Source organism: Armigeres subalbatus, chromosome 1 (assembly GCF_024139115.2).
Source record: "Armigeres subalbatus isolate Guangzhou_Male chromosome 1, GZ_Asu_2, whole genome shotgun sequence".
NCBI classification, from domain to species: Eukaryota; Metazoa; Arthropoda; class Insecta; order Diptera; family Culicidae; genus Armigeres; species Armigeres subalbatus.
The window spans coordinates 208,674,482-208,702,390 of NC_085139.1; the positions used below are offsets into that span (position 1 = coordinate 208,674,482).

General features: G+C 41.5%; 1 protein-coding gene across 1 annotated transcript in view; it reads left to right on the forward strand.

Annotated features, from left to right (window-relative positions):
• Positions 1–9,044: 9,044 nt before the first annotated feature.
• LOC134205714 (corticotropin-releasing factor-binding protein) overlaps positions 9,045–27,909 on the forward strand; it is a 127,466-nt gene continuing 108,601 nt past the window's right edge. Inside the window, exons 1-2 of the mRNA XM_062681255.1 lie at positions 9,045–9,614; positions 21,095–21,512. Of these exons, the coding sequence (XP_062537239.1) occupies positions 21,456–21,512 (57 nt within the window). The 5' untranslated portion in view covers positions 9,045–9,614; positions 21,095–21,455. The remainder of the gene's footprint in view (positions 9,615–21,094; positions 21,513–27,909) is intronic.

Below are 27,909 nucleotides of genomic sequence, written 5' to 3' on the forward strand. Positions count from 1 at the left end.
TTGATATTTCACAGAGTTATAATCCTTAGGATTTTGATACAGTGATGGCTGTCCCGATCATTTTGTCCAACCCCATGTATGGCATTAAGAAATGCAGTTTTTTTCCACTGGTTGAACAATTGGTATCTTTTGAATTAAATTACTATTATAATGAGATCAGGTGCACAATATGGCATACCACAACAAAAGGTTGTTATAACTTTTTTATTTTGACGAAGTGAACAAATTAAAAGAAAACATATGGGCTCAATGGCTAAAATTATTGTCATTTATTGCATTATTTAATGAAGAATATAACTTCTGTTGTAAAATTTTTCGACGATGCAGAATAAATACTCGTATTCATTTGCAAAACCCAGTCCCAACCAGATTGCATTATTTGTTATATAAAAACACATCTTCTAGCTTTCCTCTATACGCCTTTTATATATGATGAAAATGGATTTCAATTTCATAATATTCCTTGAAAATTGAGTTAATATGGCCAATAACAGTGTGGTATCCTACAATGATGTGTAGTGTATCAAAATCAATTTGATTTATTCACGAATTCTTCCAGAAGTACTTGAAGTATTTTCGTGCTACGTTCGTTTATGTTTGAACCGTGTGATCAATTTGGCTAACTGCAAACTGAATTGCTAGTTCCGAATTTTAGCGCGTTTCAGATCTAGCCTCGTTAGTTTCATGAACCCGTCTTTACTTAAAATTTTCATTTAGGTTTTACTGTCCCACTGTCAAATTTCAGCTGGATTACTGTCACATTCTATAGAAATTTGAGTGCGATTGTGTTGCTTTTTCATGGCTGTTGTATTTTGTCGTGTTCATATCCTACCTTGACTCAATCAACAAAACAATCTTTGAAATGTGAGTTAAATAGTGACAAGGGTTATTTCAAATGGTTTTGTGGATGAACAGATGAATAAATAGATTCAAAATGTTTCATATTTGTAAATTTATTAAGTATTTTCAGACCGTGAGATCATTGTTTCTCAATAAAAAGTAATAAATCATAATTATTTTATTAGCTTGTTACTAACTTAACCAAAATGTTCATCGGGAGTTGATAAACGGATGATAAGCCGGGCAGACCACATGTTATTCAACTATCTTGATAACACTACCTTTGTCAGAAGTTTTCGTTTTGTTTTCGACACGTGAAATGTCAGCAGGGAAATACAAAGACATGCTACAAGCTCGTAATCGGAACTAAATGCTCGCAAAGTCCATACACATATAAACAGTAAAAATGCGTGAACTCCTGTGTGTATAAAAGTGGCTTTTTCAAATTGATACTTTCCAAAAGTATAACCTTGTTTTTTTTTGTCTCAGTCGATTCTTTGACTAATCTATTGTCAAATTTCCGAGAGAATCATATTATTTAATGCCTCTAAATATTTTTAAAATATATAAAAAAAAAATTAAAAATTAAATGAGCTTCAGAGTTGGCCCAATGTAGGATGAAAACCGGCAAACAGTAAAGAAGTGTGAGAACACAGAGCGAGTATAAAGCGAGATGTGAATGAAGAATATTTTCAACGTGTTTCAACGTCTATCATTTTCGATAAGGTGCACACGTGTGTAAAATCGTGCAAAATCAAATTTATTATACATATTAGCAAAAACATGTCTACTAAAATTTTGCCAAACATTTGATTTTCCTTTGGCATTCGATTGACTTTAATAGATTATGTGCACAAAAAACATCAGGCGTCCCTTTTTTTTGAAATGACATTTTGAAGTGTGTGTGTTTAACGATCCTCATATTTTGGGTTGTTTCGTTTCAGCTTGTATCGATCCTTTTGGGCACGGATGGCGCCACATGCGGGGTCGCCAAAATATCGTGAGAGTGAATCATATTGTTAATATAGTATATTTGCTTTCATGCTCTGATATTTTCGAGAATACGATGATAATTTGACTATGATTACATAGTTAGATTCTCGAATATTTCCATAAAAGCAGAAACTATGATAGCTTAAAACCGAGATTTGCTGTAGAGATAATGCAAAATAACGGGATGAAAAGGTAGCAATAAAATTGTCTTCTTTTTTGTTGCTGACAAAAAAAAAATCGGATCTTTGTCATTATTATTATTATTAAAGTTTTGTCGTTGGTTTCGCAAGCGCATCCAAGAAAAATTGATTCCCTGATTATACATATTAGCAAAAACATGTTTACTACAATTTTGCTGAACATTTGATTTTCCGTTGGCATTCGATTAACTTTAATCGATTATGTGTACGAAAAAACATCAGGCATCCCTAGTTTTTTTCTGATGACATTTTGAAGTGTGTGTGTTTAACGATCCTCATATTTTGGGTAGTTTCGTTTCAGTGTGTATCGGTCCTTTTGGGCACGGATGGCGCCACATGCGGTGTCGCCAAAATTTCGTGAGAGTGAATCATATTGTTAATATAGTATATTTGCTATTATGGACCCCACAAATTATTCCTATAATGGACATTCCGTGTTTATTTTTTATAGAATTGTAAAAAATCATCTAATTTTACTTTACATAGCATTTCCAATGCATTTTTATTTTTGAAAATCGAACAGACAAACTAAACAATAACAAAAATAAGTGTAACAAAACATAACAATATTCATTAAATATGGACTCAAAAAGTATTCGGTTACTCAGATTTTGCGCACTTTTCCAACGGAAACAAGAGTTGTTGAATGGAATTCAATATATAGTTGGATTTCCCTGTGTATCTCTGACGGCTTGTAGTCTTTTTGACATGGAACTGGCCAAATTAGCCGTGACGGGAGACCGGATTTTCTCCCATCCTTCTCTCAATGCTTATTTCTATTCGTTGTTGTTGGTAATGTGACTTTCACGAATTTTGTCGTTCAGCACATTTCAATGGTGCTCAATTGGTTTTATATCTGGACTCTGTGGAGGCGTTTTGAATTGATTGGGGCATTATAGAGTAGCTACAGTTTGCTATTTTGTACTATGTGCTTGGGATAATTATCATGCCGAAAGATTTATACTTCTTGTAAGCCTAATTTCTCAGCTTTGGCGTTCACATTTTCGTTCAAAATGCGGATGAACATTTTGTGATCCATAATTCCTTCAATAATATGAAATTTTCCCACACTGGTTGCGCTCATGCACCTTTCAGATCATGCCGGAGCCCCCACCATGCTTTACTGTTGAAAAGGGGTTCTGCCGCTGTACCTCAGTATTGATTTTTCACCATATCATACATCAGATATTTGATCTAAATGTGCTGTATTTGCTTTCGTCAGAAAATATGACTTGATTCCGAAAGTACTCCTTCTTCCAGCGATATGTTTTTGGTGAAATCGAGCCGTTTTTGATAATTTGATGGTTCACTTAAAATTTCTTCCGTGATACTCGCCCATTATACCCATACTTTCCACATGTATTTCTGTTTGTATTAATTCATATCTTAGCACCTCTTCTCTCCAACTCACTTCCGTACATGGGTGCACCCGTTTTAAAGTTTTCATTTTGACATTCCGCACAATAAATCACTCATCATTATCGGTTTACCCTTGCGGACGATCACTTCGTTATTTGTTTTGAAAGGTTTTTGTGGCGCTATTGCGATCAATCGTCGATTGAATGGTCGAATGGAGACTACCCACAACTCTTGCAAACTCGTAAAACTCAATTTGCACTAATTATGTAGGCCTAGGATGAGTTTTCTTTCATTGGGACTCATCTCTTTACCTTTTCGACACATGGTGCCTCTTTTTACCACGCCAAGATCGAACAAAACAATAACATTGTGTAATATGTCATTGAGTATTGAAAAAAATATTGCTAGATACCACTAGAGTGTGCTACTGTCACTACATGCGAATAAGAATATTATACTCTATTACTCTACTCTATACTCTAACTATTATACGCTTTTTAAATAGACGAATACTTTTTTAGCGAGCAAAATTAATGGAATTTAAATGTTTTCTACATGACAACAAAAGTAATTAAAATTTCTTTTTGTTTTTGAGTAGTAATTATGTACTGATAAGTTTTCTATCACCCTTAGAAGAAAGTTTCTTGATATCGCTTCTATCACGCCTAAGTTTTATATTTTACTAACAAATATGCAGCTAGACGAATACTTTTTGGACCCACTGTATATTTTAACTGATCGGTCCTCGACTCCGAGACCGACTGCCACAGCAGCTGCTGGGCAGTTGCACAGTGGTTAAGAATCAGCTGTGTTACTTGCACGGCTTCTTCTTGTTGGTCTCTCCGATGGGACACGAAGGTCCACCGTGGATACAGGCTTGCTTTTTGCTGACGCAGATGAAACACTTTGGTGCCTTATCACATTCATGCGCTTTGTGCTTTTCCTCATTACAACGACGCACATAGGAGTAAATAAGCCAATTCTTGGCCAAAACTATTTTTTGCGGTTATTTGGGCATGATATTCCTAGGACGAAGTAATAATTGCCAATTATGCAGGAAAATGCATTTTTTTTTTTGGATAAATCTATCCACCTAACAGTGTAAAACCAGATAAAAATGTCACAGCACATATGTTTTCAAATAAAACCTCGCGTTTTATGTAAAATCTCTTGCTTTCGCTACGCTAACGATTCTAAAATGACTATATTCCACAAAGTTGCATGAAACCCGTAGATAAAGCTGTATCCTTAGATGGATTTTCTAACATTCACATAGGAAAAAAACATCTAACTTATTTTAACCCATGCCCAAGATCCCAAAAGAAAAATGGTTGTATAAATTCGTATGTACAAAAGTAAACACTGTTTTTTGATTGAACACTCTTCTCTCCTTAACTTAAACCTTAACCTTAAAAATTAGGGTCTGAAAAGGTGAAGCCTGTAGTAAGAAATATAAATCACCTGTATTCTATATACCATGGCTCGAAACAACAACGATTACCATGTCCGAATCGAAGCCCACAAGATATCATAGCTAGCCATGACGAAACTATCATAATAAGGCACCGTTCATAAATTATGATCACTTCAATGAAAACGGGTTCATCCTAAATCTAGGTAGTAACAGATTTCTCTACAATGCAGAAGTTATAGATAAGCGATTTCAATATAAGGTTTTCAAAAAGATATCAACGCAACTCATGGGAGACCCATTATTCTATTTGTGTCTTGACAAAATGCATGCTAAATAGCATGCATTTTACATTTTTTCCTGGATTATATGTGGTAATTTATGAACAAATGTTAAAATTTTGTTTGAAAATGATGAAAAATCGCATTTTATTCAAATAGCTCAGAATCTAATTTGCGGACGTTTGCGGACGAGTTTTCGCGTGGAATGCTTAGTCCATATCTTGAAGTTACACCCAAGTGATTTATCTTTGCCGGATCTTGCCGTATAGATTAACTTTACCTCTGAAGAAAAACACAAAAAATCGAAAAAATTGTGATTTTCAAGTGGTCATCACCTGTGAAACATAAAATTTATAATTTGACCATAAACATGAACAAAATGGAGACATACAACTATATTCTGCTCATTGTGTACTAATAATAGCTTGTTGATAACATTTATGTTGTGTAAAAATCAGATTTTCCAAATACTCAACATATAAAGTAGGTAAAATCCAATCCAATACCTCATTTTTGAGCCCTAATTATATTTTTTTACGAAATTTTGGGTCGTTTCTGAAATAGCCATAGTATGCAAAATGTTTTGAAGTATCTAAAAAAAATATAAGAATGTATAAATGTTGAAATCTTTTTTTTGGGTTTTGTCCACGAATTTGTTCTAGTTACTCTTCTGTGCGACGGCACAGTTTGCTACGATCTGGGCCCCTACAGTTGTAGGATTTGTGCTCCGACTCTAAGCAGCTATAGCACCTGTTCACTGAAGGCGGCTGGAGTTTGCTTACTGGGCATACACACCAGCCGATCATCAACTACCCTCGCTCCATTATCTTTTTGGCTTCCGCAACCGGTAACCTAAGGTAGGCTACCTGCGTGCCACAGAGACCGCCTCTTAGGCGTACTTCTCAACCTCTGTACCACACTCTGGTCTGGTCTCTGACGCCAGGGACGACATCGTCCGCGTTTAAGAACCAAGATCATCTCACCGGTCTTAGTACGTCTGACGCTTCGCACGTCCTGACCCAGCCCCGAAAGCTTTCCGGTCGCTCGCATCGATTTAGGGACTTCAACGTACTTTTCTTTACCAGTTTTCACCAACAAGGCCTCGCTTCTGCCTCGGGTTCTTTGCGGGTCGAAATGCGTTCGACTTCCGCTTTGCCCTACTGACCAGCTGCCAGGGATCTTTGGTTCCTTGTGCTGGTGGCACCGGTCGGCTGGTACCTTCTTGCGGCTGGTTGGTGCCTTTCGCCTTTTTGGGCCGAGAAGTCGTCTTCCCGGGTAGAGGCCCTTCGGACTCCTTTGCACCCCGATCTGCTCTGTCCAGACGTCGTTTGGCTTTGCACTGAGCGCATTCGCCGGATTGCTGCCTGAGCCGTTTCGGGTTTCTTCATTGGCCGTCAGGACAAAATCGATCGCCTCTTGGGCGTGGTACCAGGATTGTACAGCGTGCTACAAGGCCCGCCACGGTTTTGGGGGACGGAAGACAGCCTAGCCATTAGTCCACTCGCCATTTCGAGTCAGTGTCACCTGGCTCTACTAAGAGAGTAGAATGTCAGACTACCAGCCCTCGCTTTCACAATATTACGATGTCCAAGACAAGGTCCGTTAACATGCGGCCAGAACACAGAGAACAGACGTTCATCTTATGTCACAAAGTTGTGTAAACCTCTGTACTGTTTATTTTGAAATATGTTGTTCTTTCCTAGTTGTCACTAGATGGCAGCATCACCTTGTTTACGTAGTGTAAGCCAACTGAGAAGCTTTACATTCGTTTTGTATGATCCTCTATGTCTGTTCTCTGTGGCCAGAATGCCAAAATCAGAATCTCACTGGTATTGATCCTGATGTGCCAATTGGCACACCCTGGGGTGATGATGATATGATGATGATGCTCCCGCCACATACCCCTACAAAGGTTTGAGCTAGACGATCCTATGCGCTTTTAACGGCACACGGTTGCATTGATAGGGCTTGCTTGCGGACACATGCAGCTTTTTGTAGAGGTTTAGCAAGGCCCACTGCCAAGCCCAACCACGTCCTAGGCAGGCCCCCTAACTCGCAGAGGCAATTTGGAGGGGTCGTAAAGCCTGGATTTACCGGTGGTTTCCCTAGTTTCGGCAGCAGCACCAGTTTTTGGACCGTCCACTTATCTGGAAAGTAACCATCCACTAAACACTACTACAGCACCATCCTGAACAATTCCGGAAACGAGCATATCGCTGTTTTCAGTGCCACATTTGAAATTTCGTCCGGACCCGGAATTTTCTTCATCAGCTTGTTTGGTCACATTTCCGCTGACGTTGGTTTCACCAGAGGATCAGCGTCAGCTTCTCGGCACAACTCCATGATGGAGTTAGACTTGCTGGTTCCAATCTTCTGACCTTGTCCTCTGGAAGTGTCTTCTGGATCTGAGACAGGCAGCACGAAGGCTGGCAAGAGGTTCGTTCCACCAGTAATTTAGTCGCTGGCTGTTCGTTGACTCCAGTTTCTTCGACATGTTCGTGTTCCAACACTATACCAGATCGCCTGATAATCGCTAAAGGTATAGTCTTCACAAACTCTCAATTTGTAACTAGGGTTGGGTGCATTTTGACGTGTACAAGTTAGGGTTTGTTCACAAATTACGTAACGCAAAATTCGGAGTTTTTTATCCCCTCCCCCCTTGTAAAAAAGTAACCTTTTTTGATACCCCCCCTCCCTCATGTAACGCGTTACTGTGAACATTTTTAAGGCAGATTTTTTTCTTTTTTATGCCGCATATGAGTTTTTGTATGATCTCAACACATGATCAAAAACCAAACTGGTAAGAATATTATTCTATTCCATTGCAATGCAGCTAGTTGGAACATGATAGGTAAAATTCCATTTCCAAGAGATGTCCGGAAGCCGAACAGCCTGTCGCGAATATATGTTGGTTTGTTATGTGCCATGAAATCCAAATCCTGAAAGCCAATATTTGAAAAACATATAGGAAAGAATCCGACGATTTCTTCTATCAGATGAGGGTATTAGCTCTGATGAAAAACGTTTGTGAGGTCCAGAACCTTCCATTGATGGATTCAACCGTTAGGCTATTTAGGAACATTTTCTAACAAAACTTATAATAATACTCTTTTAATTAAAATTTCCCCATTTTCCATTCGGAAATAGAATTTGCAATCATGATTATTCAAATAGTTTAGTTGGACAGTTCTGCTGAGAAATACAATATTCGTTTGGTATTCACGTGTTTTTAAAACTTTACGAAAAATTTACATAAAAATAGACACCTCTGAGATAAAAAGGTACTATTTTTTATGCTCATTGAATTTTCAATCTCGTAAAATAAACCATCTAAAAAAAATCAGCTCGCAATTTTTTAAATTATTTTGAATTCTCTATACCTTGCCGTGGTAAATTTTTGTGATTCTACTTTTTCTCTAATGGTAGCATTCATCCGGTTTTCTTAGACAATTGACAATCATTCAGTTTTACATTCACTATTACTAATGAACTTACTAAGCGTTACAAGTTCGTCATACATCGTGAATTGAAATTGAGCTTATGATAAGTTCTCCGCAAATTAGTCGAATGACACGAAATGGCATGTCCTAACATCTTGGTGAATAAGTATAGCAAAGTCTTGCTGAGAATAAAAATGCGCGGGAAATTCGTTCGGCTTTCATCCCATGTCGGTTTTCTCCGTACACTCTCAACGTCCACCGTTCGTGCTCTTATCAATCATCACCCACAAACCACCCGCAATGTGCACGAGAACGCACGTGGAGCAACAGGCTTCCTCCCTATTCATGTTGTTGTTTTCCCGATCCTGCGTTCATTCATCGCATCCGGTAAAGCGCCGCTCCTCGGTCGGGTTGTGAAGCTTCCCGTTGATTTCCGATTACTTTGCCAACGTGCGGTATGGTGTATCCAATATAAAAACGGACCAGCTACCATCAGACACCACCATTCGACGTTGTTCAGCAAAGGGTTGATGTTTGCAGATGGTCTTAGGCTTGTGATCACCCCGGTTGAGATTTCCACTCCAGGAAAAGCAGGAACGTTGAGCATACGGTGCAGCATCAAGTGAGTTTCCTTTTATAAGCAACCAAGTGAGATTCCTTTTATCTGTTGCCGACTGCTTCGAGTTGAAGTGAATATATTCATGTGGGACCGGAAGCACTACAAATGAATGGATCCGATGGTTTGCGAAAATGACTCATTGAAGGATTAATAATAAGGTGCTTTTCCCATTCTGGTGAAGAAGATAGTGAAGAATTTTAAATCCGAGAACGTGAGCTACTGCGAAAAGTGATTCCGAATAAAAAAGTGATATTCATGCAAAGACTGTTTGCAAAGTGAAAAAAGTAATTTAATTTGTGACAAAGGTTTGCGGAAAACTGATAACAAAATGCCAGGTGAATCGTGTAGGCATTCAAGCGCGAAAATTGATACCAGATGCACAAGTGACTATGTTGTCTACCACAGTGTTGACGCTATAAATTAATTTTGAGCGTAGTTATAGAAGCGGATTTTTTGTACAGTCAAAGGAGGGTGAGTATCAGTGCTTTTTTTTAAATTTGAATGGTAAACGGCATAATGTCGAATGCAAAATGATCTCCGATTAGCAGTTTTCGAAAGCATCCAACTGCAAAGATATATATGGTAGTAAGCATATGCGGTATTTCGAAAAATTTCGTTTTAGGGCATTCCAAACGAAATTCCTCGGAATTCCGTGGAATTTGAGTATGGCGAAATCTGGTATTTTGATTTCGTTTCGTATCGTTAAATTTCAAAAATTTCGGCTGAAAAATTATACTTTTAACGAAATTAAACGGAATTTCGCGGAATTTCGAAATGAATTTTTAATAATTAAAATTTTCATATCATAAAAAAATTCGGCTGCGCCGCTGAATACAGCTTTCAAACTCTATTCAAAAAATTATACATATAAATTCCTTCACTAAATCTCATTACGTACACTATGTGGGTCACTTTGTAACAATTATTAGTCACTCCATTTTGCACGCTGATCAAACCATATTAGTGTGTGACATGATTGTGTCGTTAGTGTAATACAATTCTGTATCTTCAACAGAAATACAAATACAGATTTCCAGAAAATTTCTTCAATGTTTTTAACTAAACGTAGTGGAATAAATGGAAAGTACTAAACTCGTCTTGCTGTAAAAAGTGAGTACTACACACTTCGCGCTCCTCAATTTTTACAGTGAGAAGTTAGAAACGAAGAATGAGAACTACTCCTAATTTCTCATTTTTTAAATGATCCTTTCGTGCAAATGACCCTTTCGGTTAAATGACCCTTTTCGGCCTAATGACTCCTTCGGCCAAATTACCCGTTCGGCGTAATGACTCCTTCGGCCAAATGACCCTTTCGGCCAATGACGACTAATGACTCTTTCGGCCAAATGACCTTTTCGGCCAATCGACCCTTTCGGCCAAATGATCCTTTCGGCCAATCGACTCTTTTGGCTAAATGACCCTTTCGGCCAAACGACCCTTTCGGCCAAATGACCCTTTCGGCCAAATGACCCTTTCGGTCCTAATGGTCTGTTCGGCCAAATGTTACATTCGGCCAAACAACTTTCGGTCGAGTGGCATTTGGCCAAACGACCCTTCCCCCTAGCTTTCAGCAAACACGTACCGTTTTGATTCAATTTTCGAACATGACTCATATTCCGAACACTCGCTTTCAAATGGCTATTTTGGCTATATTTATGGAATCTCCACCATATGAGCTTGAATTCTTTTGTTATCTAAATCCTTAGTACAAAAAACCAATGGAAACTTTAGCTTACGGCGCTAAAATGCCAGTGTTCGGAATCTAAGTCATGTTCGGAATCTGAGTCAAAACGTTTTTTTGCCGAGAACTATGACGTTTTATTGCTAAAACACAGCAAATATTTACAGGGAATCAGCAAATAAATAATAATAGATTTTTTTACGGGAGTTACGGAAGTTGCTGAGCTGTCTTTATCTTATAACTTCAGTAGACCCTCAAGACTCTCAACTTCAAAGCTCCTATATTCTCTTAATTTTTTAAATCTGTTACAGATTTCTTTTTATATTGCATTTCCGATGGAATGGATTCAATCCCCAGGCCTTACAGATTCATCATGAAATGCGGAACGTTTTCCGGGACGCCAGGAAATGCGAGGCAAATAGGTTGAACGCGGAACTGTCCCGCATAATCCTGGACGTTTGGCCACTGTAACCTAATGCCTGATAGCGTGATGGTGTTGCTAAAGTAAACGCATCCCATGGCTATTATTATTAAGGTTCGACTCGCAACACAGCGTACCATAAAATTTATTTTGTTGTTTTCACAAAAAGTGAGTGAGAGGTGAAATGATGAACCGGTAAAAGGTTTTTATCGAGCAGTAACGATTTTCGTTCATATATAAATTCCCCTCACCATAACTAAAAAAATGCTCGCTCAATATTTGCAACAGACCTCAGTAAAAATAAAAAATGCCGATTTTTTAACAGCAATCAACAGCTTTCATACTGCTAAGATCTGTTGGAAAGACCATTTTCATGAATTTTGTTGACAATTTGCCTGGAGACTTCATTCAAGATGGTAATAGAAATGGAGGGGTGGCACATTGAATCTGTTGATTGCTGTTAAAAAATCATTTTTTTAATTTTTACTGAGGTCTGTTGGAAATATTAAGCGATGAATATTTTTTCGTTGTTTATGGTAAGGGGCATACTTTTGAAAATGTTTAACAGGTTCAAAGCTGATCTGTTACTAATGTCCTTTTGTAAAATTAAGCTACATTCTCCCCATAGATAAATTAATAATAAAATTGGTTATCTCCGCGGATTTTTTATTCGTTTTTGCCTTATGTATATAATGCAAAAAAAACTATTCAACAAAATTTCCGCGAAAAAAAATTAAATTTCGTTTCGTTTCGAAAAAATTCGAATAAAATGGACCTCGATTTCGTTCCGTTTCGAAATCTCGGAAGTAAATCTGAATTTCGTTTCGTTTCGAACTAACAATTTTATTTCTAATTTCGTTTCGTTTCGTTTCGTCAGAAAAAATGTGTTATCGCATACCCTTATCTGGTAGTGGGTTTGATATTTGAGAATGATTATTATGGGATGCAGGATTACTGCCTGAATTTTCGAATGACGAAGTGCCCAACATAGCAAAGTTTGTTCAATTTGAAAAAGCGATTCAAACGAACGGATGCATTACGGGGTGGCTTGGTGTGTGTACACCTGATTAAAAAAAAACTATTTAAATAAAAACTTATATACTTTTTACTTCTTGAAACTGAAAATTATATGTAATGCAAAGCATTACAGAAATACAATTCTGCTGAAATGTGTCAGTTTCAAGATTCAATATCCCGCATAGGTGAGAACATGTCAATATAGCGATATAGCGAACCAAAAACAGGAGCGCGTGATCGTATAGTTAAGTATTGTACATAATTATTGTTACATGCTTCATAAAACTTTAGACTTTTTTTTTTAAATTTAGTGCCGTTTGCCAAACATGCCCTGTTAGAAAACTTAACTTCAAAATGACATTTTCCAGTAAACCAAACGTCGCATAGAACCGTTATCCAGTGCACATTTTCCCAGAATTTACCAATATGTCGTGTAACGGGAGGTAATGTTAGCCTTGGGTGTAACGTTGGCTCATCACGCAAATTAATCAATAGCTCAGCGATAATGCATCGTCTGCTTGAGAGATTTTTATCACTGCTTAAAAAGTGTTTCAAGCATATGTCAGGGCTGGTAGCGATCAATGCTGCTCGAAATAGTGACTTTAGTGACCAACACTGGCGAAAAAAAGGGACCAAATAGTGACTTTTATCTGCAGACAAAGTGACCAAATAGTGACTTTAATTTCATTTGCAGTGACAGAAATGGACTTATATTTGAAGTTAATAAGGCTGAAACGAATAATTTTCAAAAATTACTAATATCTTTTGGTCGAAAATTTTAATTTGAATGGGCAATAAATTCCAACATGAATTGCCAAAACATTATTCAACAAATCTGATGAAAAGGAAATTGACAAGTGAAATTTAATAAGTTTGTTTTATTTTATTCTTTTTATATTTTATAAAAAAATTTCCACCCTTTTCACCTCTGGAAAAGCGTAGAGACAAGTCATACAGAATAATGTGCAATAATGTTTATTATGGATTCGAACTTATTCCGAAAATCTGCGCTTGTTTTCAAAAATAGCACTTTTTTATGGCAGAAATTTATAAATAATTTATATAATTAATTTTTAGACATAGATTTAATTCAACTCACATAGTTTATAAATCTGAAACCCAAGAATTATTTCAAAACCTAAAGAATTTTTTCAGGACTTTAAAAAGCATAAACAAGAAGTTCGAACTACCAACCAATAAATTACCGATTTTCCTCGAAGGGATATCCAAAGTTTATGCAGTTTCAAATGTTTAAATCAGAATGTATTTGGAAAAATTCTTAGTATTTATTTGAGCAGATATCGAGAGTCCATTCATTTTGCTCCTTACGGAAACATTAATCTTTCTATGGGGATAAGGCCTGGATAAGAGAAACGTGGATAGAAAATATGACTCTGCCAACACTGTATTCAATCTTCTTCATCAAAGAACAACACATGAAAAGGAAGAAATGGTTTATGTAGATAAAATCTAACAATCCGATATTTAATGTGTCCACAACACATAACAATATAATCCAATAAACAATTAAATGACTTGCATATATAATTGCAAAGTAATGTAAAATGCATTCAAATTTGTTTATTTAAAAATGGCATAAAATCGAATTTAGCCGTTTTCAGTATTTGAGCCAACATTTTGGCTGCTTGACAGGTCTCCTGCTCGATTGGCTGCTGTTTTTTGACGGTTCGATTGGCGGCACATACCTATCCGCGTTTCTCTTATCCAGGCCTCTATTACACACTAAGTTTTTATTTCTGCAGCTCGGCAAAAATCCGCGCAGCCGCGTGCCCAGCAAAATACGTACTGATATCACGGCAATAATGATGTTATTTTCAGCAACTTTGACAGAAATCTAAGCAAGTCTATTGCAGTAGCAAATTTCTCCATTTTGATTCAAAAATGAATATTTTTATTTTATTTTCAAAATATATAAGTGTTTGTTATAAAAAAAATATGAATAATGAATATATTTAGATCCTCAATCCGCTGTGCTTCCATTACTATATATCCAACCATAAACTGTGACACAAAACCTCTTCAATTAATCACTGTTGAAAATCTAATGACAACACCGAGATTCACAGCGAATCTGGAGTCACGATGAAGTTCCGAACAGCGTTCGGGCCAAAAAGTACTATGTGGTTATTTTTTTTAAATTCGTCGTGAATAAAGCATCTTTCGACGGATAAAGTTTAAAAAATTTTCAATAGTGTTTCTCATTACACAACGATACTCACGGAACATAGTAGAAAATTTCTAAATAGTTAGTGACTTTTTCCGAGAAAAAGTGACTTTAGTGACATGAGGCCGAAAAATAGACTTTTTAGTGACTGACCCGAAAAAAGTGACCAAGTCACTAAAAAGTGACCCACTACCAGGCCTGATATGTTGATTACATTACGCTAGATTCAAACACTTCTTCAACTGATAAACGCAATTAACTTACGTGAAAAATTACTTTGACTTGGTTTTTTAGCAGCCACTTAAACATTGGAGTCCATTTTGACCCAAGCACACCCAAAACAACGCTTTAACTTTTCGATGCTACACGGGACAAAAATTTTATAAATTCTTACTTTTCCTAGTTTTGGAAATTTAAGATTCTAATTGGAAAATCCGCTTCCAGCGACTTCTGGAGAGAGGCGCTATCAGAAAAGAGACACATTGTGCATTGGTGTCCATTTTGACCCAAGATTTCTTCATGATGACAAAAACTCAAATTTCAACTAATTTTCGATTTGATAGCACTTGTCGAAAGCTGTAGGGTTCTCGAATGAGGGCCGTTGGTGATTTATCCAAATTGACATCTCTAGTTATATTGGCGAATTGTGTGTGCAAACAAAAATTTGTGGGCAGCAGGGACTATGTCCAAGGGCTTGACGATCCCTCCCCAGGCCATCTGTGAGCTGTGACGCCTGCCTAGGATGTGGTGGGGCTTGACAGTGGGCCCTGTTAAACCTCTATAAAAAGCTGCATGTATCCGCAAGTAGGCTGCGCCAAAGCGATCGTGTGCCGCTCAAAGCGCACAAGCCCAAGTCCTGGTGTTAGGTGGGACGCTAAACAGCCCTGATACGACGGCCCTCCGACGAGACAGGAGGTTTGCGCAGGCCCAATAAGCCGCCTTTAAAACAACCATTACGAACGACATAGAAGATAATACGACTCGATACAATCGGCAACGACCTAGGCGACGAATAAAGGGTCACGATTGAAAGCTTGGAACATGGAACTGCAAGTCACTAGGCTTCGCAGGTTGCGACAGGATAATCTACGATGAATCACATTCCCGCAACTTCGACACCGAGCTGGGAACCGGCTTCATTGTGCTGGGTAAGATGCGCCAACGCGTGATTGGGTGGCAGCCAATCAACGCAAGGATGTGCAAGCTGAGGATTAAAGGCCGTTTCTTCAACTATAGCATCATCAACGTGCACTGCCCACACGAAGGGAGACCCGACGACGAGAAAGAAGCGTTCAACGCAGAGCTGGAGCAGACATACGATGGATGCCCACTGCGGGACGTCAAAATCGTCATCGGTGACATGAACGCACAGGTAGGAAGGGAGGAAATGTATAGACCGGTTATCGGACCGGATAGTCTGCACACCATATCGAATGACAACGACCAACAATGCATAAACTTCGCAACCTCCCGCGAAATGGTAGTCCGAAGCACTTTCTTTCCCCGCAAAAATATCCACAAGGCCACATGGAGATCACCTAACAAAGTTCCAATTCCACGTTCCCATTCCAATTCTTCTCCGACATCACGAACGTCCGCACTTACCGCAGTGCGAATATTGAATCCGACCACTACCTCGTTGCAGTATGCCTGCGCTCAAAACTCTCGACGGTGTACAACACGCATCGATGTCGGACGCCGCGGCTTAACATTGCGCGGCTACAAGACGGTAGACTAGCCCAAGAATACGCGCAGCAGCTGGAAGTGGCACTCCCAACGAAGGAGCAGCTAGGCGCAGCGTCTCTTGAAGATGGCTGGAGAGATATTCGATCCGCCATTGGTAGCACCGCAACCGCTGCACTTGGCACGGTGCCCCCAGATCAGAGAAACGACTGGTATGACGGCGAATGTGAGCAGTTAGTAGAAGAGAAGAATGCAGCATGGGCGAGATTGCTGCAATATCGCACGATGGCGAACGAGGCACGATATAAACAGGCACGGAACAGACAAAACTCGATTTTCCGGAGGAAAAAACGTCAGCAGGAGGATCGAGACCGCGAAGAGACGGACCAACTGTACCGCGCTAATAACACACGGAAGTTCTATGAGAAGTTAAACCGTTCACGTAAGGGCCATCTACAAAAAAATGTTCGCCGTACGTCAGCTATTGTAGAAATGCCGCAAATACAACGTGCCCACACATCATCTATTCATCGACTTCAAAGCCGCATATGATACAATCAATCGGGACCAGCTATATAGCTGCCATATGGCAGCGAACACAGATTTCTGGATAAATTGATACGCTTGATCATGGATGGACATTCTCGAGTCCCTTTGAAATGCGCAGAGGGTTACGGCAAGGTGATGGCCTTTCGTGTCTACTATTCAACATCGCTTTGGAAGGGGTAATACGAAGAGCGGGGATTAACACAGGTGGTACAATTTTCAATAAGTCCGTCCAGCTATTTGGCTTCGTCGACGACATAGATATTGTTGAGTGCTAGATGTCGTCCAATAGGCACGGCAAATGCTGGGTAAAGCGTACCATTGGTACTTCGCGTACCTGAAGGAATAAAATAGACCCCATCTCGCGGTCCTTAACCTCTTACCCAGCAACTCCTATCCCTACTTCCCGCGGTGCTGGCCGGGATACGATCAACCTTAGGGAAGATCGGGTAACCAACCCCGGTGGGAACTATGGTCGTATGCTGACAGGGAAAGGGGGGGGGGGTTTGCTCCTCTCTGGAGGTGCAAATCTTATTAAGCGTCTGTTCTCCATGTCAGGATCGGCTCACAACAGCGTCTGTTCTCCATGTTAGGGGCGGCTGATCATCGTCCGAGTGCCAGCGAGGGACTCTAAGTGAAACTGTGCACCATGGTCCACCGGAAATAAGGAGGAATGGTCCTCCGGAAATTTAGGGGGTTTGGTGTCAGGCCCTGCAAGCCAGCCTTTAAAAATCATAAGCAACGAACAATCAACAAGAGAGTACGGACCGGAACCATCGGCGAAGACCACTGCGACGAAAAGGGACTAGCGATTGGAAACTCGGTTCGTGGAACTGCAAATCTCTCAACTTCATCGGGAGCAGACGCATACTCGCCGATGTGCTCAAGGACCGTGGATTCGGCATCGTAGCGCTGCAGGAGGTTTGTTGGAAGGGATCAATGGTGCGAACGTTTAGAGGTAATCAAACCATCTACCAGAGCTGCGGCAATACACACGAGCTGGGAACAGCTTTCATAGTGATGGGCGATATGCAAAGGCGCGTGATCGGGTGGTGGCCGATCAATGAAAGAATGTGCAGGTTGAGGATCAAAGGCCGGTTCTTCAACTTCAGCATAATCAACGTCCATAGCCCACACCCCGGAAGCACTGATGATGATAAGGACGCATTCTACGCGCAGCTGGAACGTGAGTACGACAGCTGCCCAAGCCACGACGTCAAAATCATCATAGGAGATTTGAACGCTCAGGTTGGCCAAGAGGAGGAGTTTAGACCGACTATTGGAAAGTTCAGCGCTCACCGGCTGACGAACGAAAACGGCCTACGACTAATTGATTTCGCCGCCTCCAAGAATATGGCCATTCGCAGCACCTACTTCCAACACAGCCTCCCGTATCGGTACACCTGGAGATCACCACTGCAGACAGAATCACAAATCGACCACGTTCTGATTGATGGACGGCACTTCTCCGACATTATCGACGTCAGGGCATATCGTGGCGCTAACATCGACTCTGACCACTATCTCGTGATGGTTAAACTGCGCCCAAAACTATCCGTCATCAACAATGTTCGGTACCGACGACCGCCGCGGTACGACCTAGAGCGACTGAAGCAACCTGATGTCGCCACTGCATACGCGCAGCATCTCGAGGCAGCGTTGCCGGAAGAGGGTGAGCTCGATGGGGCCCCTCTTGAGGACTGCTGGAATACAGTCAAAGCAGCCATTAACGACGCAGCGGAGAACAACGTCGGGTATATGGGTCGAAGTCGACGGAACGATTGGTTCGACGAAGAGTGCAGACAGATTCTGGAGGAGAAGGACGCAGCGAGGGCGGTCGCGCTGCAGCAAGGTACCCGGCAGAACGTGGAACGTTATAGACGGAAGCGGAGACAGCAGACCCGCCTCTTTCAGGAGAAGAAACGCCGCCTGGAAGAAGCGGAGTGCGAGGAGATGGAACAGCTGTGCCGTTCTCAAGAAACACGCAAGTTCTACCAGAAGCTCAACGCATCCCGCAAAGGCTTCGTGCCGCGAGCCGAAATGTGCCGGGATAAGGATGGGAGCATCTTGACGGACGAACGTGTGGTGATCGAAAGGTGGAAGCAGCACTACGAGGAACATCTGAATGGCGCTGAGAGTACAGGCAGTGAAAGTCAAGGCAGCGGAGGAGATGACTACGTCAGTTCAGCGGACGATGGAAGCCAACCTCCGGCTCGAGGAGGACTTACAAGCACTCGGAGTATTCGAGAGACGGGTGCTTAGGACCATCTTTGGCGGTGTGCAAGAAGACGGTGTGTGGCGGCGAAGAATGAACCATGAGCTCGCCCAACTCTACGGCGAACCCAGTATCCAGAAGGTAGCTAAAGCCGGAAGGGTACGATGGGCAGGACATGTTGCAAGAATGCCGGACAGCAACCCTGCAAAGATGGTGTTCGCTTCCGATCCGGCAGGTACGAGACGGCGTGGAGCGCAACGAGCGAGATGGGCAGACCAGGTGCAGAACGACTTGGCGAGCGTGGGGCGTATCCGAGGATGGAGAGATGCGGCCTCGAACCGTGCATTGTGGCGTCAAATTGTTGATTCAGTGTTATCTGTTTAGATGTTAACTAAATAAATGAAAAATGAATGTCGTCCAATATATACATGTAGTCACTATTATAAAAATCGATGTTTTTTGTGTAGAGTTTCTCCAAAGAAAATTTCTATATTTGCTCTGAGTGTGTTATATGTATGTGCTGACCCGAACTGATCGAGATGATTTGAGAATAAATAGCGATACGGTCCTTTCATTAACAGCAGTCGGATCTTTTTCTTTTCATTATTAACAGTGTTCGAGTACCCCAGTTTTCCGTGGCCACAGTCTACGCCGTGTGTGGAGTTAAGCGAAGAGTGAACAGATATTATGGCACGTAACTCTGAGAAGATGGAGGAAGCCTACATCAGACTAAGGAGGGAAGCTAAGTGGATCGGACTAGTCATTTACACCTCGAAGACGAAATATATGATAGGAAGAGATTCAAGAGAAGACAATGTGAGCCACCCGCCGCGAGTTTGCACGGTGGTGACTGCCGAAAATGATCAGAAATGGTCAGAAAGATGAAGAGCCTCTCTATCGCTCAACGAAGTGGACAGAGTTGATAATAGCAAGCAACCAGCATGCTTTAGCTTAGTTCCGACGTTCTCAGGTGCGAATTTCAATGCGTTAGATACGGAGAATAACACCCTTGGAGAGCAAAATAGACAGAGTGTCGTTCTCCAAATTGTTATTATAATCCGTGATTTTCGCAACCACATTCATGGGAACCACTGTCAAAAATATTGAAAACAATGTACTTCTAAATACAATTCGGCGTCCCGATAATCCAAAATTACAATATGGTCATATTGTCAGGTCCACTGATAGTCTATTAAATATCTACCAACAATCATACGATAACTCCAATGTTATTAGGATATCATGCCTTGACATGCCTTGCCTTGACCAACCGAATCATTTTATCCGGAAACCCGTGTCACAGCTGGTCTCGATTGATTGTATCATATGTGGGTTTGAAGTCGACGAACAGATGATGTGAGGTCACGCTGTATTCGCGGCATTTCTTAGATACCAGGCGTTGGACGAACACCTGGTCCGTGATAAAATGTTCGCCTGTTAATCTCGCCTGGAGCTGCCCTACGAACTCTCTTGCAATTGGTGCTTGTCGATGGTAAAACATTTTAGAGAACAACTTGTAGGAAGCTTTCCACATGTGATTGCCTGGTAGTTGCTACAATTGACTTTATCGCCCTTTTTATATAAAGAAATATTTTATAAGACCAAAAAGAAAAAGAACATTGTTTGAAGTTTGCAGTTTACTCCTTAATTAATTATTTCGGATATTCTTATAGCCTCTGAGTGGATTTCAAATATACCTTAGTCGATTCGACTCAAAAATACAAAAACCAATCGATTTTGGCAACATAAAGGTAATCTTTCCGAACGTGTTGTCAAAATATTGAGTAACGGTGAACAAACCGTTCTGTACCTATCTTTTTCCTGATTGCCGAGTTTGTCTACGGAATGAGACTTATTGTGCATAATTTTCATTAGTAGGTTGAGAAATGCAATAATTCTTAGCGGTTTATTTAATCTGAGAGATTCGTCTTGATTAATCTTAGGTATTCATAAATAACCCACGCACCTGTTTGGCCGGTTATTCTAATAATAATATCATATGCAATATAGTAATGAAAACAAAATATGCTATTTCATCCAAATCCAATCCCATTACATCAACACAGCTAAATCCACACACAGTTGTTTGCGTAAAGTACAACCGACCGACCTGATTTCCTTCCTTTTATTCCGTAAGTTATGAGTCCAGGAGTGTGCACATACTTCAACGTTTGCCGTTTTTTCTTCTTTTCTCTGTTGGCAGCCCAAACTACTGCGCGTAGCCATGTGTAAGGACACTAAAGCCATGACAATGATAACGATGACAACGAATGCCCCGCGGTCGAGTTCCTAGATCAACACTAGAAGCATTTCGGGGTCTGCCGTGGAAGAAATAACGACCGCGCAAAACAATCCAAGCAGCAACGGTCCAAGAGGCATAGCCAACCGGGACAAATTAGTGACCGAGTGTGGGAAACTCATTCTCGCTGCGGAACCGAAGGTTTCATTTCCTCGTCCGGTCGGGGCACAAACATTCAGCCGCTTAACCCTGGTGTTACAGCAGGATTGTTGTCACATCGAACGTAGTTCAGTTTCAATCGAACGGGGGACGGTTAACCGTTGCAATGAAGGGCGTACTGATACTGTGCTTCCATGTTCTGATGCTTAGCTTTCGGGCCAAGGTAAGTACCTAGTGCTTGAATTACAAATTGTCTGATTGGATTATCTAACAACAAATACAAAAAAACTGTGTTTAAAATTGGTGGACGGATGCAATAATTTCAAAAGATCCAGTCAAGTGTGCAACAAGGTTCAAAATGATAATTTGATAGACATGACATATGGCAACCTGACGTTCATAAGTTGATGTGCAAATGCGAACTTTTGCATAATTAGAAGTGATGGCATGAACGGCATTTATGTTGCCAGGTTTATTTATTGTGGCACGAAATGCAGTAAGCCTTTTCTATGCATGTGTCTGCTGACACATTTTCCTGCTCAACTTGTGTATGCTAATGGAGATGACTCTTGCCATTCGCATAATGTAATCGGAGGAGATAATCAGCATGCTGAATTGAGGTGCAGGAATTAGCTTAACTTCATTGCGGATTTTGTATGTGTTGGAATGATCGCTTGAAGGAAATGAGCAGTTTATTAGTTCCGAGTTGTCGGAAATTACTGACGCGACCAAAAAGGCGAAGAAAACAAAACATAGATGAAGAAAAGATGAAAAAAGGCGAAAAAACTAATACTAGGCAACCATGTCAAAGACAATGAAAAGACATAACAAAGACAAATTTGGGAGAAAAAAACAAAGGAAACATAGAAGACACAGCCTAAGACAAAGAAGACAAAGAAGACAAAGAAGACAAAGAAGACAAAGAAGACAAAGAAGACAAAGAAGACAAAGAAGACAAAGAAGACAAAGAAGACAAAGAAGACAAAGAAGACAAAGAAGACAAAGAAGACAAAGAAGACAAAGAAGACAAAGAAGACAAAGAAGACAAAGAAGACAAAGAAGACAAAGAAGACAAAGAAGACAAAGAAGACAAAGAAGACAAAGAAGACAAAGAAGACAAAGAAGAAAAGAAGAAGACAAAGAAGACAAAGAAGACAAAGAAGACAAAGAAGACAAAGAAGACAAAGAAGACAAAGAAGACAAAGAAGACAAAGAAGACAAAGAAGACAAAGAAGACAAAGAAGACAAAGAAGACAAAGAAGACAAAGAAGACAAAGAAGACAAAGAAGACAAAGAAGACAAAGAAGACAAAGAAGACAAAGAAGACAAAGAAGACAAAGAAGACAAAGAAGACAAAGAAGACAAAGAAGACAAAGAAGACAAAGAAGACAAAGAAGACAAAGAAGACAAAGAAGACAAAGAAGACAAAGCAAAGACAAATGAACACAAAGCAATAAAGTGATGACAAAACAAGGACAAAAAAGGGAAGACAAAGATGAAATATAGATGAAAAAACATATTATAAGTTCCTCCAGGAATTCCTCCGGAAGTTCCTCCAGGAATTCCTCCGGAAGTTCCTCCAGGAATTCCTCCGGAAGTTCCTCCAGGAATTCCTCCGGAAGTTCCTCCAGGAATTCCTCCGGAAGTTCCTCCAGGAATTCCTCCGGAAGTTCCTCCAGGAATTCCTCCGGAAGTTCCTCCAGGAATTCCTCCAGAAATTCTTACAGGAATTCCTCCAGAAGTTCCTCCACGAATTCCTCCAGAAGTTCCTCCAGCAATTCTCCGGAAGTTCTTCCAGGAGTTCCTCTAGAACAGAGCTTCCCAAACTTTTGGGTATGCGACCCACCTAGCAAAATTATATATGTCTCGCAACCCCCCTTTGAAAAAATGCATTTTACCAAGTAGTATTAAGCATTAATTGAATCAGAATGTCTTCTTTTTCGGCTTCTTCCACATAAAAAATATTCACCTTACCTTACATTAGACTGGCCCAGCTTAGTATGGGGAAAAAAATATTGTCAAATTTCACGGGGCACACAATCCTGGGTCTTTTTGTAAGAAAATCAATCTCTGAAAATTTCAGGTCAATCGCTTGTTGCGTAAGCTGGCGCATTTGATTTGAATTTTGTATGGGGATTTCAGTTAAAATATATAGGAAAATACACCTCCGACACTTATTCGATCTGGAAATTGGTGCTGATTGCTCGATTGAGCTCAGAATTGCAAAAACGGCTGTTGGCATGAAACAGAACAATTCCACAGAACATTGCACGATGATTAAATGAACTTTTATGGAGTTGTTGCGACCGTTCATGAGAGTTGGGGCCCACCCTGGTTCGATCTTGAAGGCCCTTTCCGGCGAGGCTCTAGTGTTGGACACGTGGACGGTAGCTGAGGGTCACAGTTTTTCTTCCCATCCGCGAGAAGCGCCGCCAGCAGGCGGAAGCGTTGGACACGAGGTCACGGGCTAACCTGTTTTTGGGATTTCTTCCGGCTTCGCCAGATAGGCAGCCGCCAAGGCTGTAGTGTTCCGCTGGTGGATGGTAGCTTCGACAATCGTTGGAACTTGTTCCCTAGCTTCGCGATCCATGCAATTCACACCAGGGTTTTCCCTATGGAAATTATCCCTTTCAAAGGCTAGAAGCCGTCCACTGATCAGACCCTGGACTATTCGGGGCCTTCACTAGCACACACACCTTTCACCACACTGAATTGGGCTGCGAAATGGTGAGTTGACATCTGGGAAGGAGCGACCTACATAGCTCTGGTCCTCACAAGTCCCAATCTCACGCTTCCACGGGTCTTCCGATGACAATCGACCGCCAGCTAAGGGTTTTGTACTTAGCTGGTAGTGCAGCCTGGGCACTCTTTTCCTTCTGACATCAGCTAGAGTGAGTGGGTGCGACCAAGGGGACCGTCGTCCCTAACCCCTAATCCCAAGGCGTTAAGCGACCCGTGCCGAGGGGATGCATGGCCAGGGGGGGTGAAATAATGAGCTAGGCCTTTAACGGAGCTTTTGGGGTACCTGGGCACCCTCCACAGTAATTGTCCCTTACCGCGTCATGGTGGGCTCTGGCGTGGTGGACCTCTTTTCCCGAGCAACTCGTGGGACCAAAATGGAAAACCAAGTCAACTCTTCAATTGGTGGTAGTAGTGTAGGCGACAACTCCTTCGCAAGAGGTGGGTTGTTCAGGTCTCCGCCTAGGAGGCCAGAGGCAATAGTCGGCAGCTCAGTGCGCAGCGCCAGCGTGGGTCACTTAACCATCTCCTAGGCTACGCCGGTAGAGGTTATAAACGGTCCATGGCTTGTGAAGGCGATGAACCGCAAACGCGATGGGCTTTCGGCCTTCGAGGTGGCGATGGAACAGCTGGACGCCATCATCGACTTTGCGTCGTCGAAGTATAATATCAGTAAGGAGCTCAAGAGGAGCTTGCTGAAACTTCGAAAGTCGATGCTGGACGCCAAGCTGGAGAGGGCGGTCGAAACGGCCAAGTGTAAACCCGTGAAATCCGTGGAGTCGAGGTCTACCCAGACTGAGGCCCAAAAATTCGCGGATTCGGGCAAGGTCGAATCGACCGAGGGCGTGCCAGCGAAGACGGTGGTGCCAAAGTCTACCCAGACGAAGCAGACACAAAAACGGGGGAGACAGTCTCCAGGGGATGAGCTCCCTGGGGGCCGCTCCAAAACGCGGAGGGTTACTACCCCGAACAAGGGTAGTGGGGCTGGGAAGCTGAACCCCGGCCAGGTACCTCCAAAACCGGGGGAGGAAGGACCTGGAAAGGTCCGTCCACCCAGGAAAGACGGTGGTACGGGGTTACGGCAGGCTGAGAGCTCTCAGCCGCCCCAGACCAGGGAAATAGAGGGGGATGACGCCTCCTGGACCCTGGTCAAGAACAAGAGGAAACCAATGAGGGTAGCAAGAAGTCTAGGGTAGGCGCCAATCGCTCCAGGGGTGATGCCCTAATCAAAACGGACGAGGCTAAGTACTCGGACGTCTTGAAGGCGATGAGGAGTGACGTCAAGCTCGGTGAACTCGGCGCCGACGTACGTCGAAAAAGACGTACACGGATGGGCGAGATGATCCTCGAACTAAACCGGGGCGTCTCGCAAAAGGGCGCCGCCTACAAGAAGTTGGCGGAGGAAGTCCTAGGCGAGACGGTCAAGGTGAGGGCACTCACGACGGAGGTGAATCTAAGGGTTAAAGACCTGGACGAGATCACCGAAGTCGAAGAGCTCGTCACGGCACTGCGGCGACAGTGTGAAGTGGAGACGCCCACCGCAGCCGTTCGGCTACGGAAAGGTCCGGCAGTGACGCAGGTAGCATTGGTTCGGCTATCTGCAGCGGACGCCTCCAAGGTAGTCAAGTTAGGGAGCGTCAAGGTGGGATGGTCGGTGTGCCCTGTGAGTATATACGAACAACCCGAAGTTTGCTTCAAGTGCCTGGAACCGGGGCACAAGCAATGGGACTGCAAAGGCCCTGACAGAAGCAATTTTCATGTGGCGGCGTGCCGATTCATTTTTGACGGCGGAGGCGGCGTGAGAAAATCACATATTATCTATGTATTTTAATACTTATTTACCTTCGATTAAAATACGACGCAGATTTCATAATTGCTACACAATTATTTATTCTTTCCATTACGTAGCACGTGCACCAGTAGCGCAGCTAATAATTAAACCTCCAAAGGTCGACTTCTGACAGACCGGCCAATAATGTCATCTTGGTCTCTCATCTCTTTTTATTGTGTTCCTAAAAATAAATGAAAAAGAACATTACATAATGACGCACCTGCCCTCAATCGTCAATCCATTCCTCAGGTGTACCGTACAATTGGCGAGATCCTGAGCAGCGCCAGCGGTCGTTATCGCCGCATACAGCCCCGCCAGTACAAGTATGCGGTACCGGCGCACATATTCACCCACGAATTAGAGGTTATGAATGGCAAAAGTTGGAAAAGCGTTTTCCCCTTCCATCGTTGTCACGTGTGTGTTCGTTGATATCCACTTACCTCCACGGGTTGTTCACACGATTATGTCGGACGGAAATTTATAGCTCTATTATTTGAACGATTGTCAACATTGTTGTACGTAACAGAGGGCCATATATTCGTTCTTTGAAGTGAGGTTTCGGCAGCAATAGATATCACAAATGATGATGATAATACGATTTGAGGTGGCATATTTCATCGGGTTCTGGGTATATTTAATGATTCGCAGGATTGACGTAATTCCATTTTTTTCCCTTTTATAATGAGAAACCTTTGAAGTGTGCATTCCATCGGTAAAGGTTCATTAGGGAACTGTAGAACAAAATTTAATGACCTCATGTCTCATGGTGATAGAAGTCAGATTCATTTGAAAACTATCACCGTATCAATTCACAACTTGGTATCTGTTCTCCAGGGTGAATTTTAATTGGAATGGATTGACTGTGGGATTGCAGTTGAAAGTAATTTTAATTGATACTTCTTCATGCCACACTGTGGTACTAATGCATGAAATGAGAGTCGAAAGCAAAGTGATGCAATATATTATATAATCACGAATTTTGGAAAAATCGTCGGCTCAAAACCTTTATATCTGTGTATACACATAAAAATGCAAGCAAAAGTAGATAGAATAAAAATATCCCAGCATTCAGCAATAAAAACGAAGAGATGTTTGATCCTTTTATCAGCATGTGTACCACTGTACGTCGCGTCATAATATGAGCCTACTGGAAATAGATCACATTATATCCAATTAGTCGTCATTACTCAGTTTCATAGAATTTATTCAGTATATGAAGTTTCCAATATTTCCTGGAACTGTTAGGTCTCTCTTATATAGATTTACATTAAGCACTTCCACAGTTATTAACGGCGAGGTTTATAAGCCAAGTTACTATTTTTGCATTTTACCCTCAGCATGGTCTTGCTTTGTAGCCGCGATTCTTACCGCACGGCTAAGGAGGGCCCCTGGAACTGTTGTGTTAGGTACGGTGATATTAATTAAGCAAGACGACATGAATTATTACCATATCATCATTTCATTCGCTGATTCCCATCGGAAAGTTGAAACGATTTTTTTTTCATCAAACGTAAACACGACGTCGGATTCCACATTGCAGATCAGCTGCGAATATCTCCCGGTTGGTGAACTCGCGCACTTTTCCATTAACCTGGAATCAAACATAATGCCTCCCGCTTTCCTCCGTGGGGCTTATGAGCTCCGCGCGCGATTGGTTCCATGCCAGCTGTGAATGTTAATTAAAAGTTGCTCTGTTTCGACTCATACTAGTGGAACGATATATGCATTGGGTGCGAAGCTGAGGTTGTTAGCTTTTACCGTTGCACCTATCTATAAATAATATTTGAGCGGTTCCTGAGTACATGAGTTCGAGCAGAAATGGAGTCAGCTTCGAGACATGCCGATTGAATGATAAGCGTACGAATATGGTTGGTGACCGTTAGTTTTGGGCGCTAGGACTTGGACTTCTCTAGCAATAATATAGGAATTTACCCAGGAAATTCGTTTCGACATCCCTCCAGGCATTCCTTTGTATTTTCGGAAATTTTGTTGGAATATTTTTTTTTTAATTATTAAAGATTGAAATATGTGAAGGAATTATCGGAAGAGT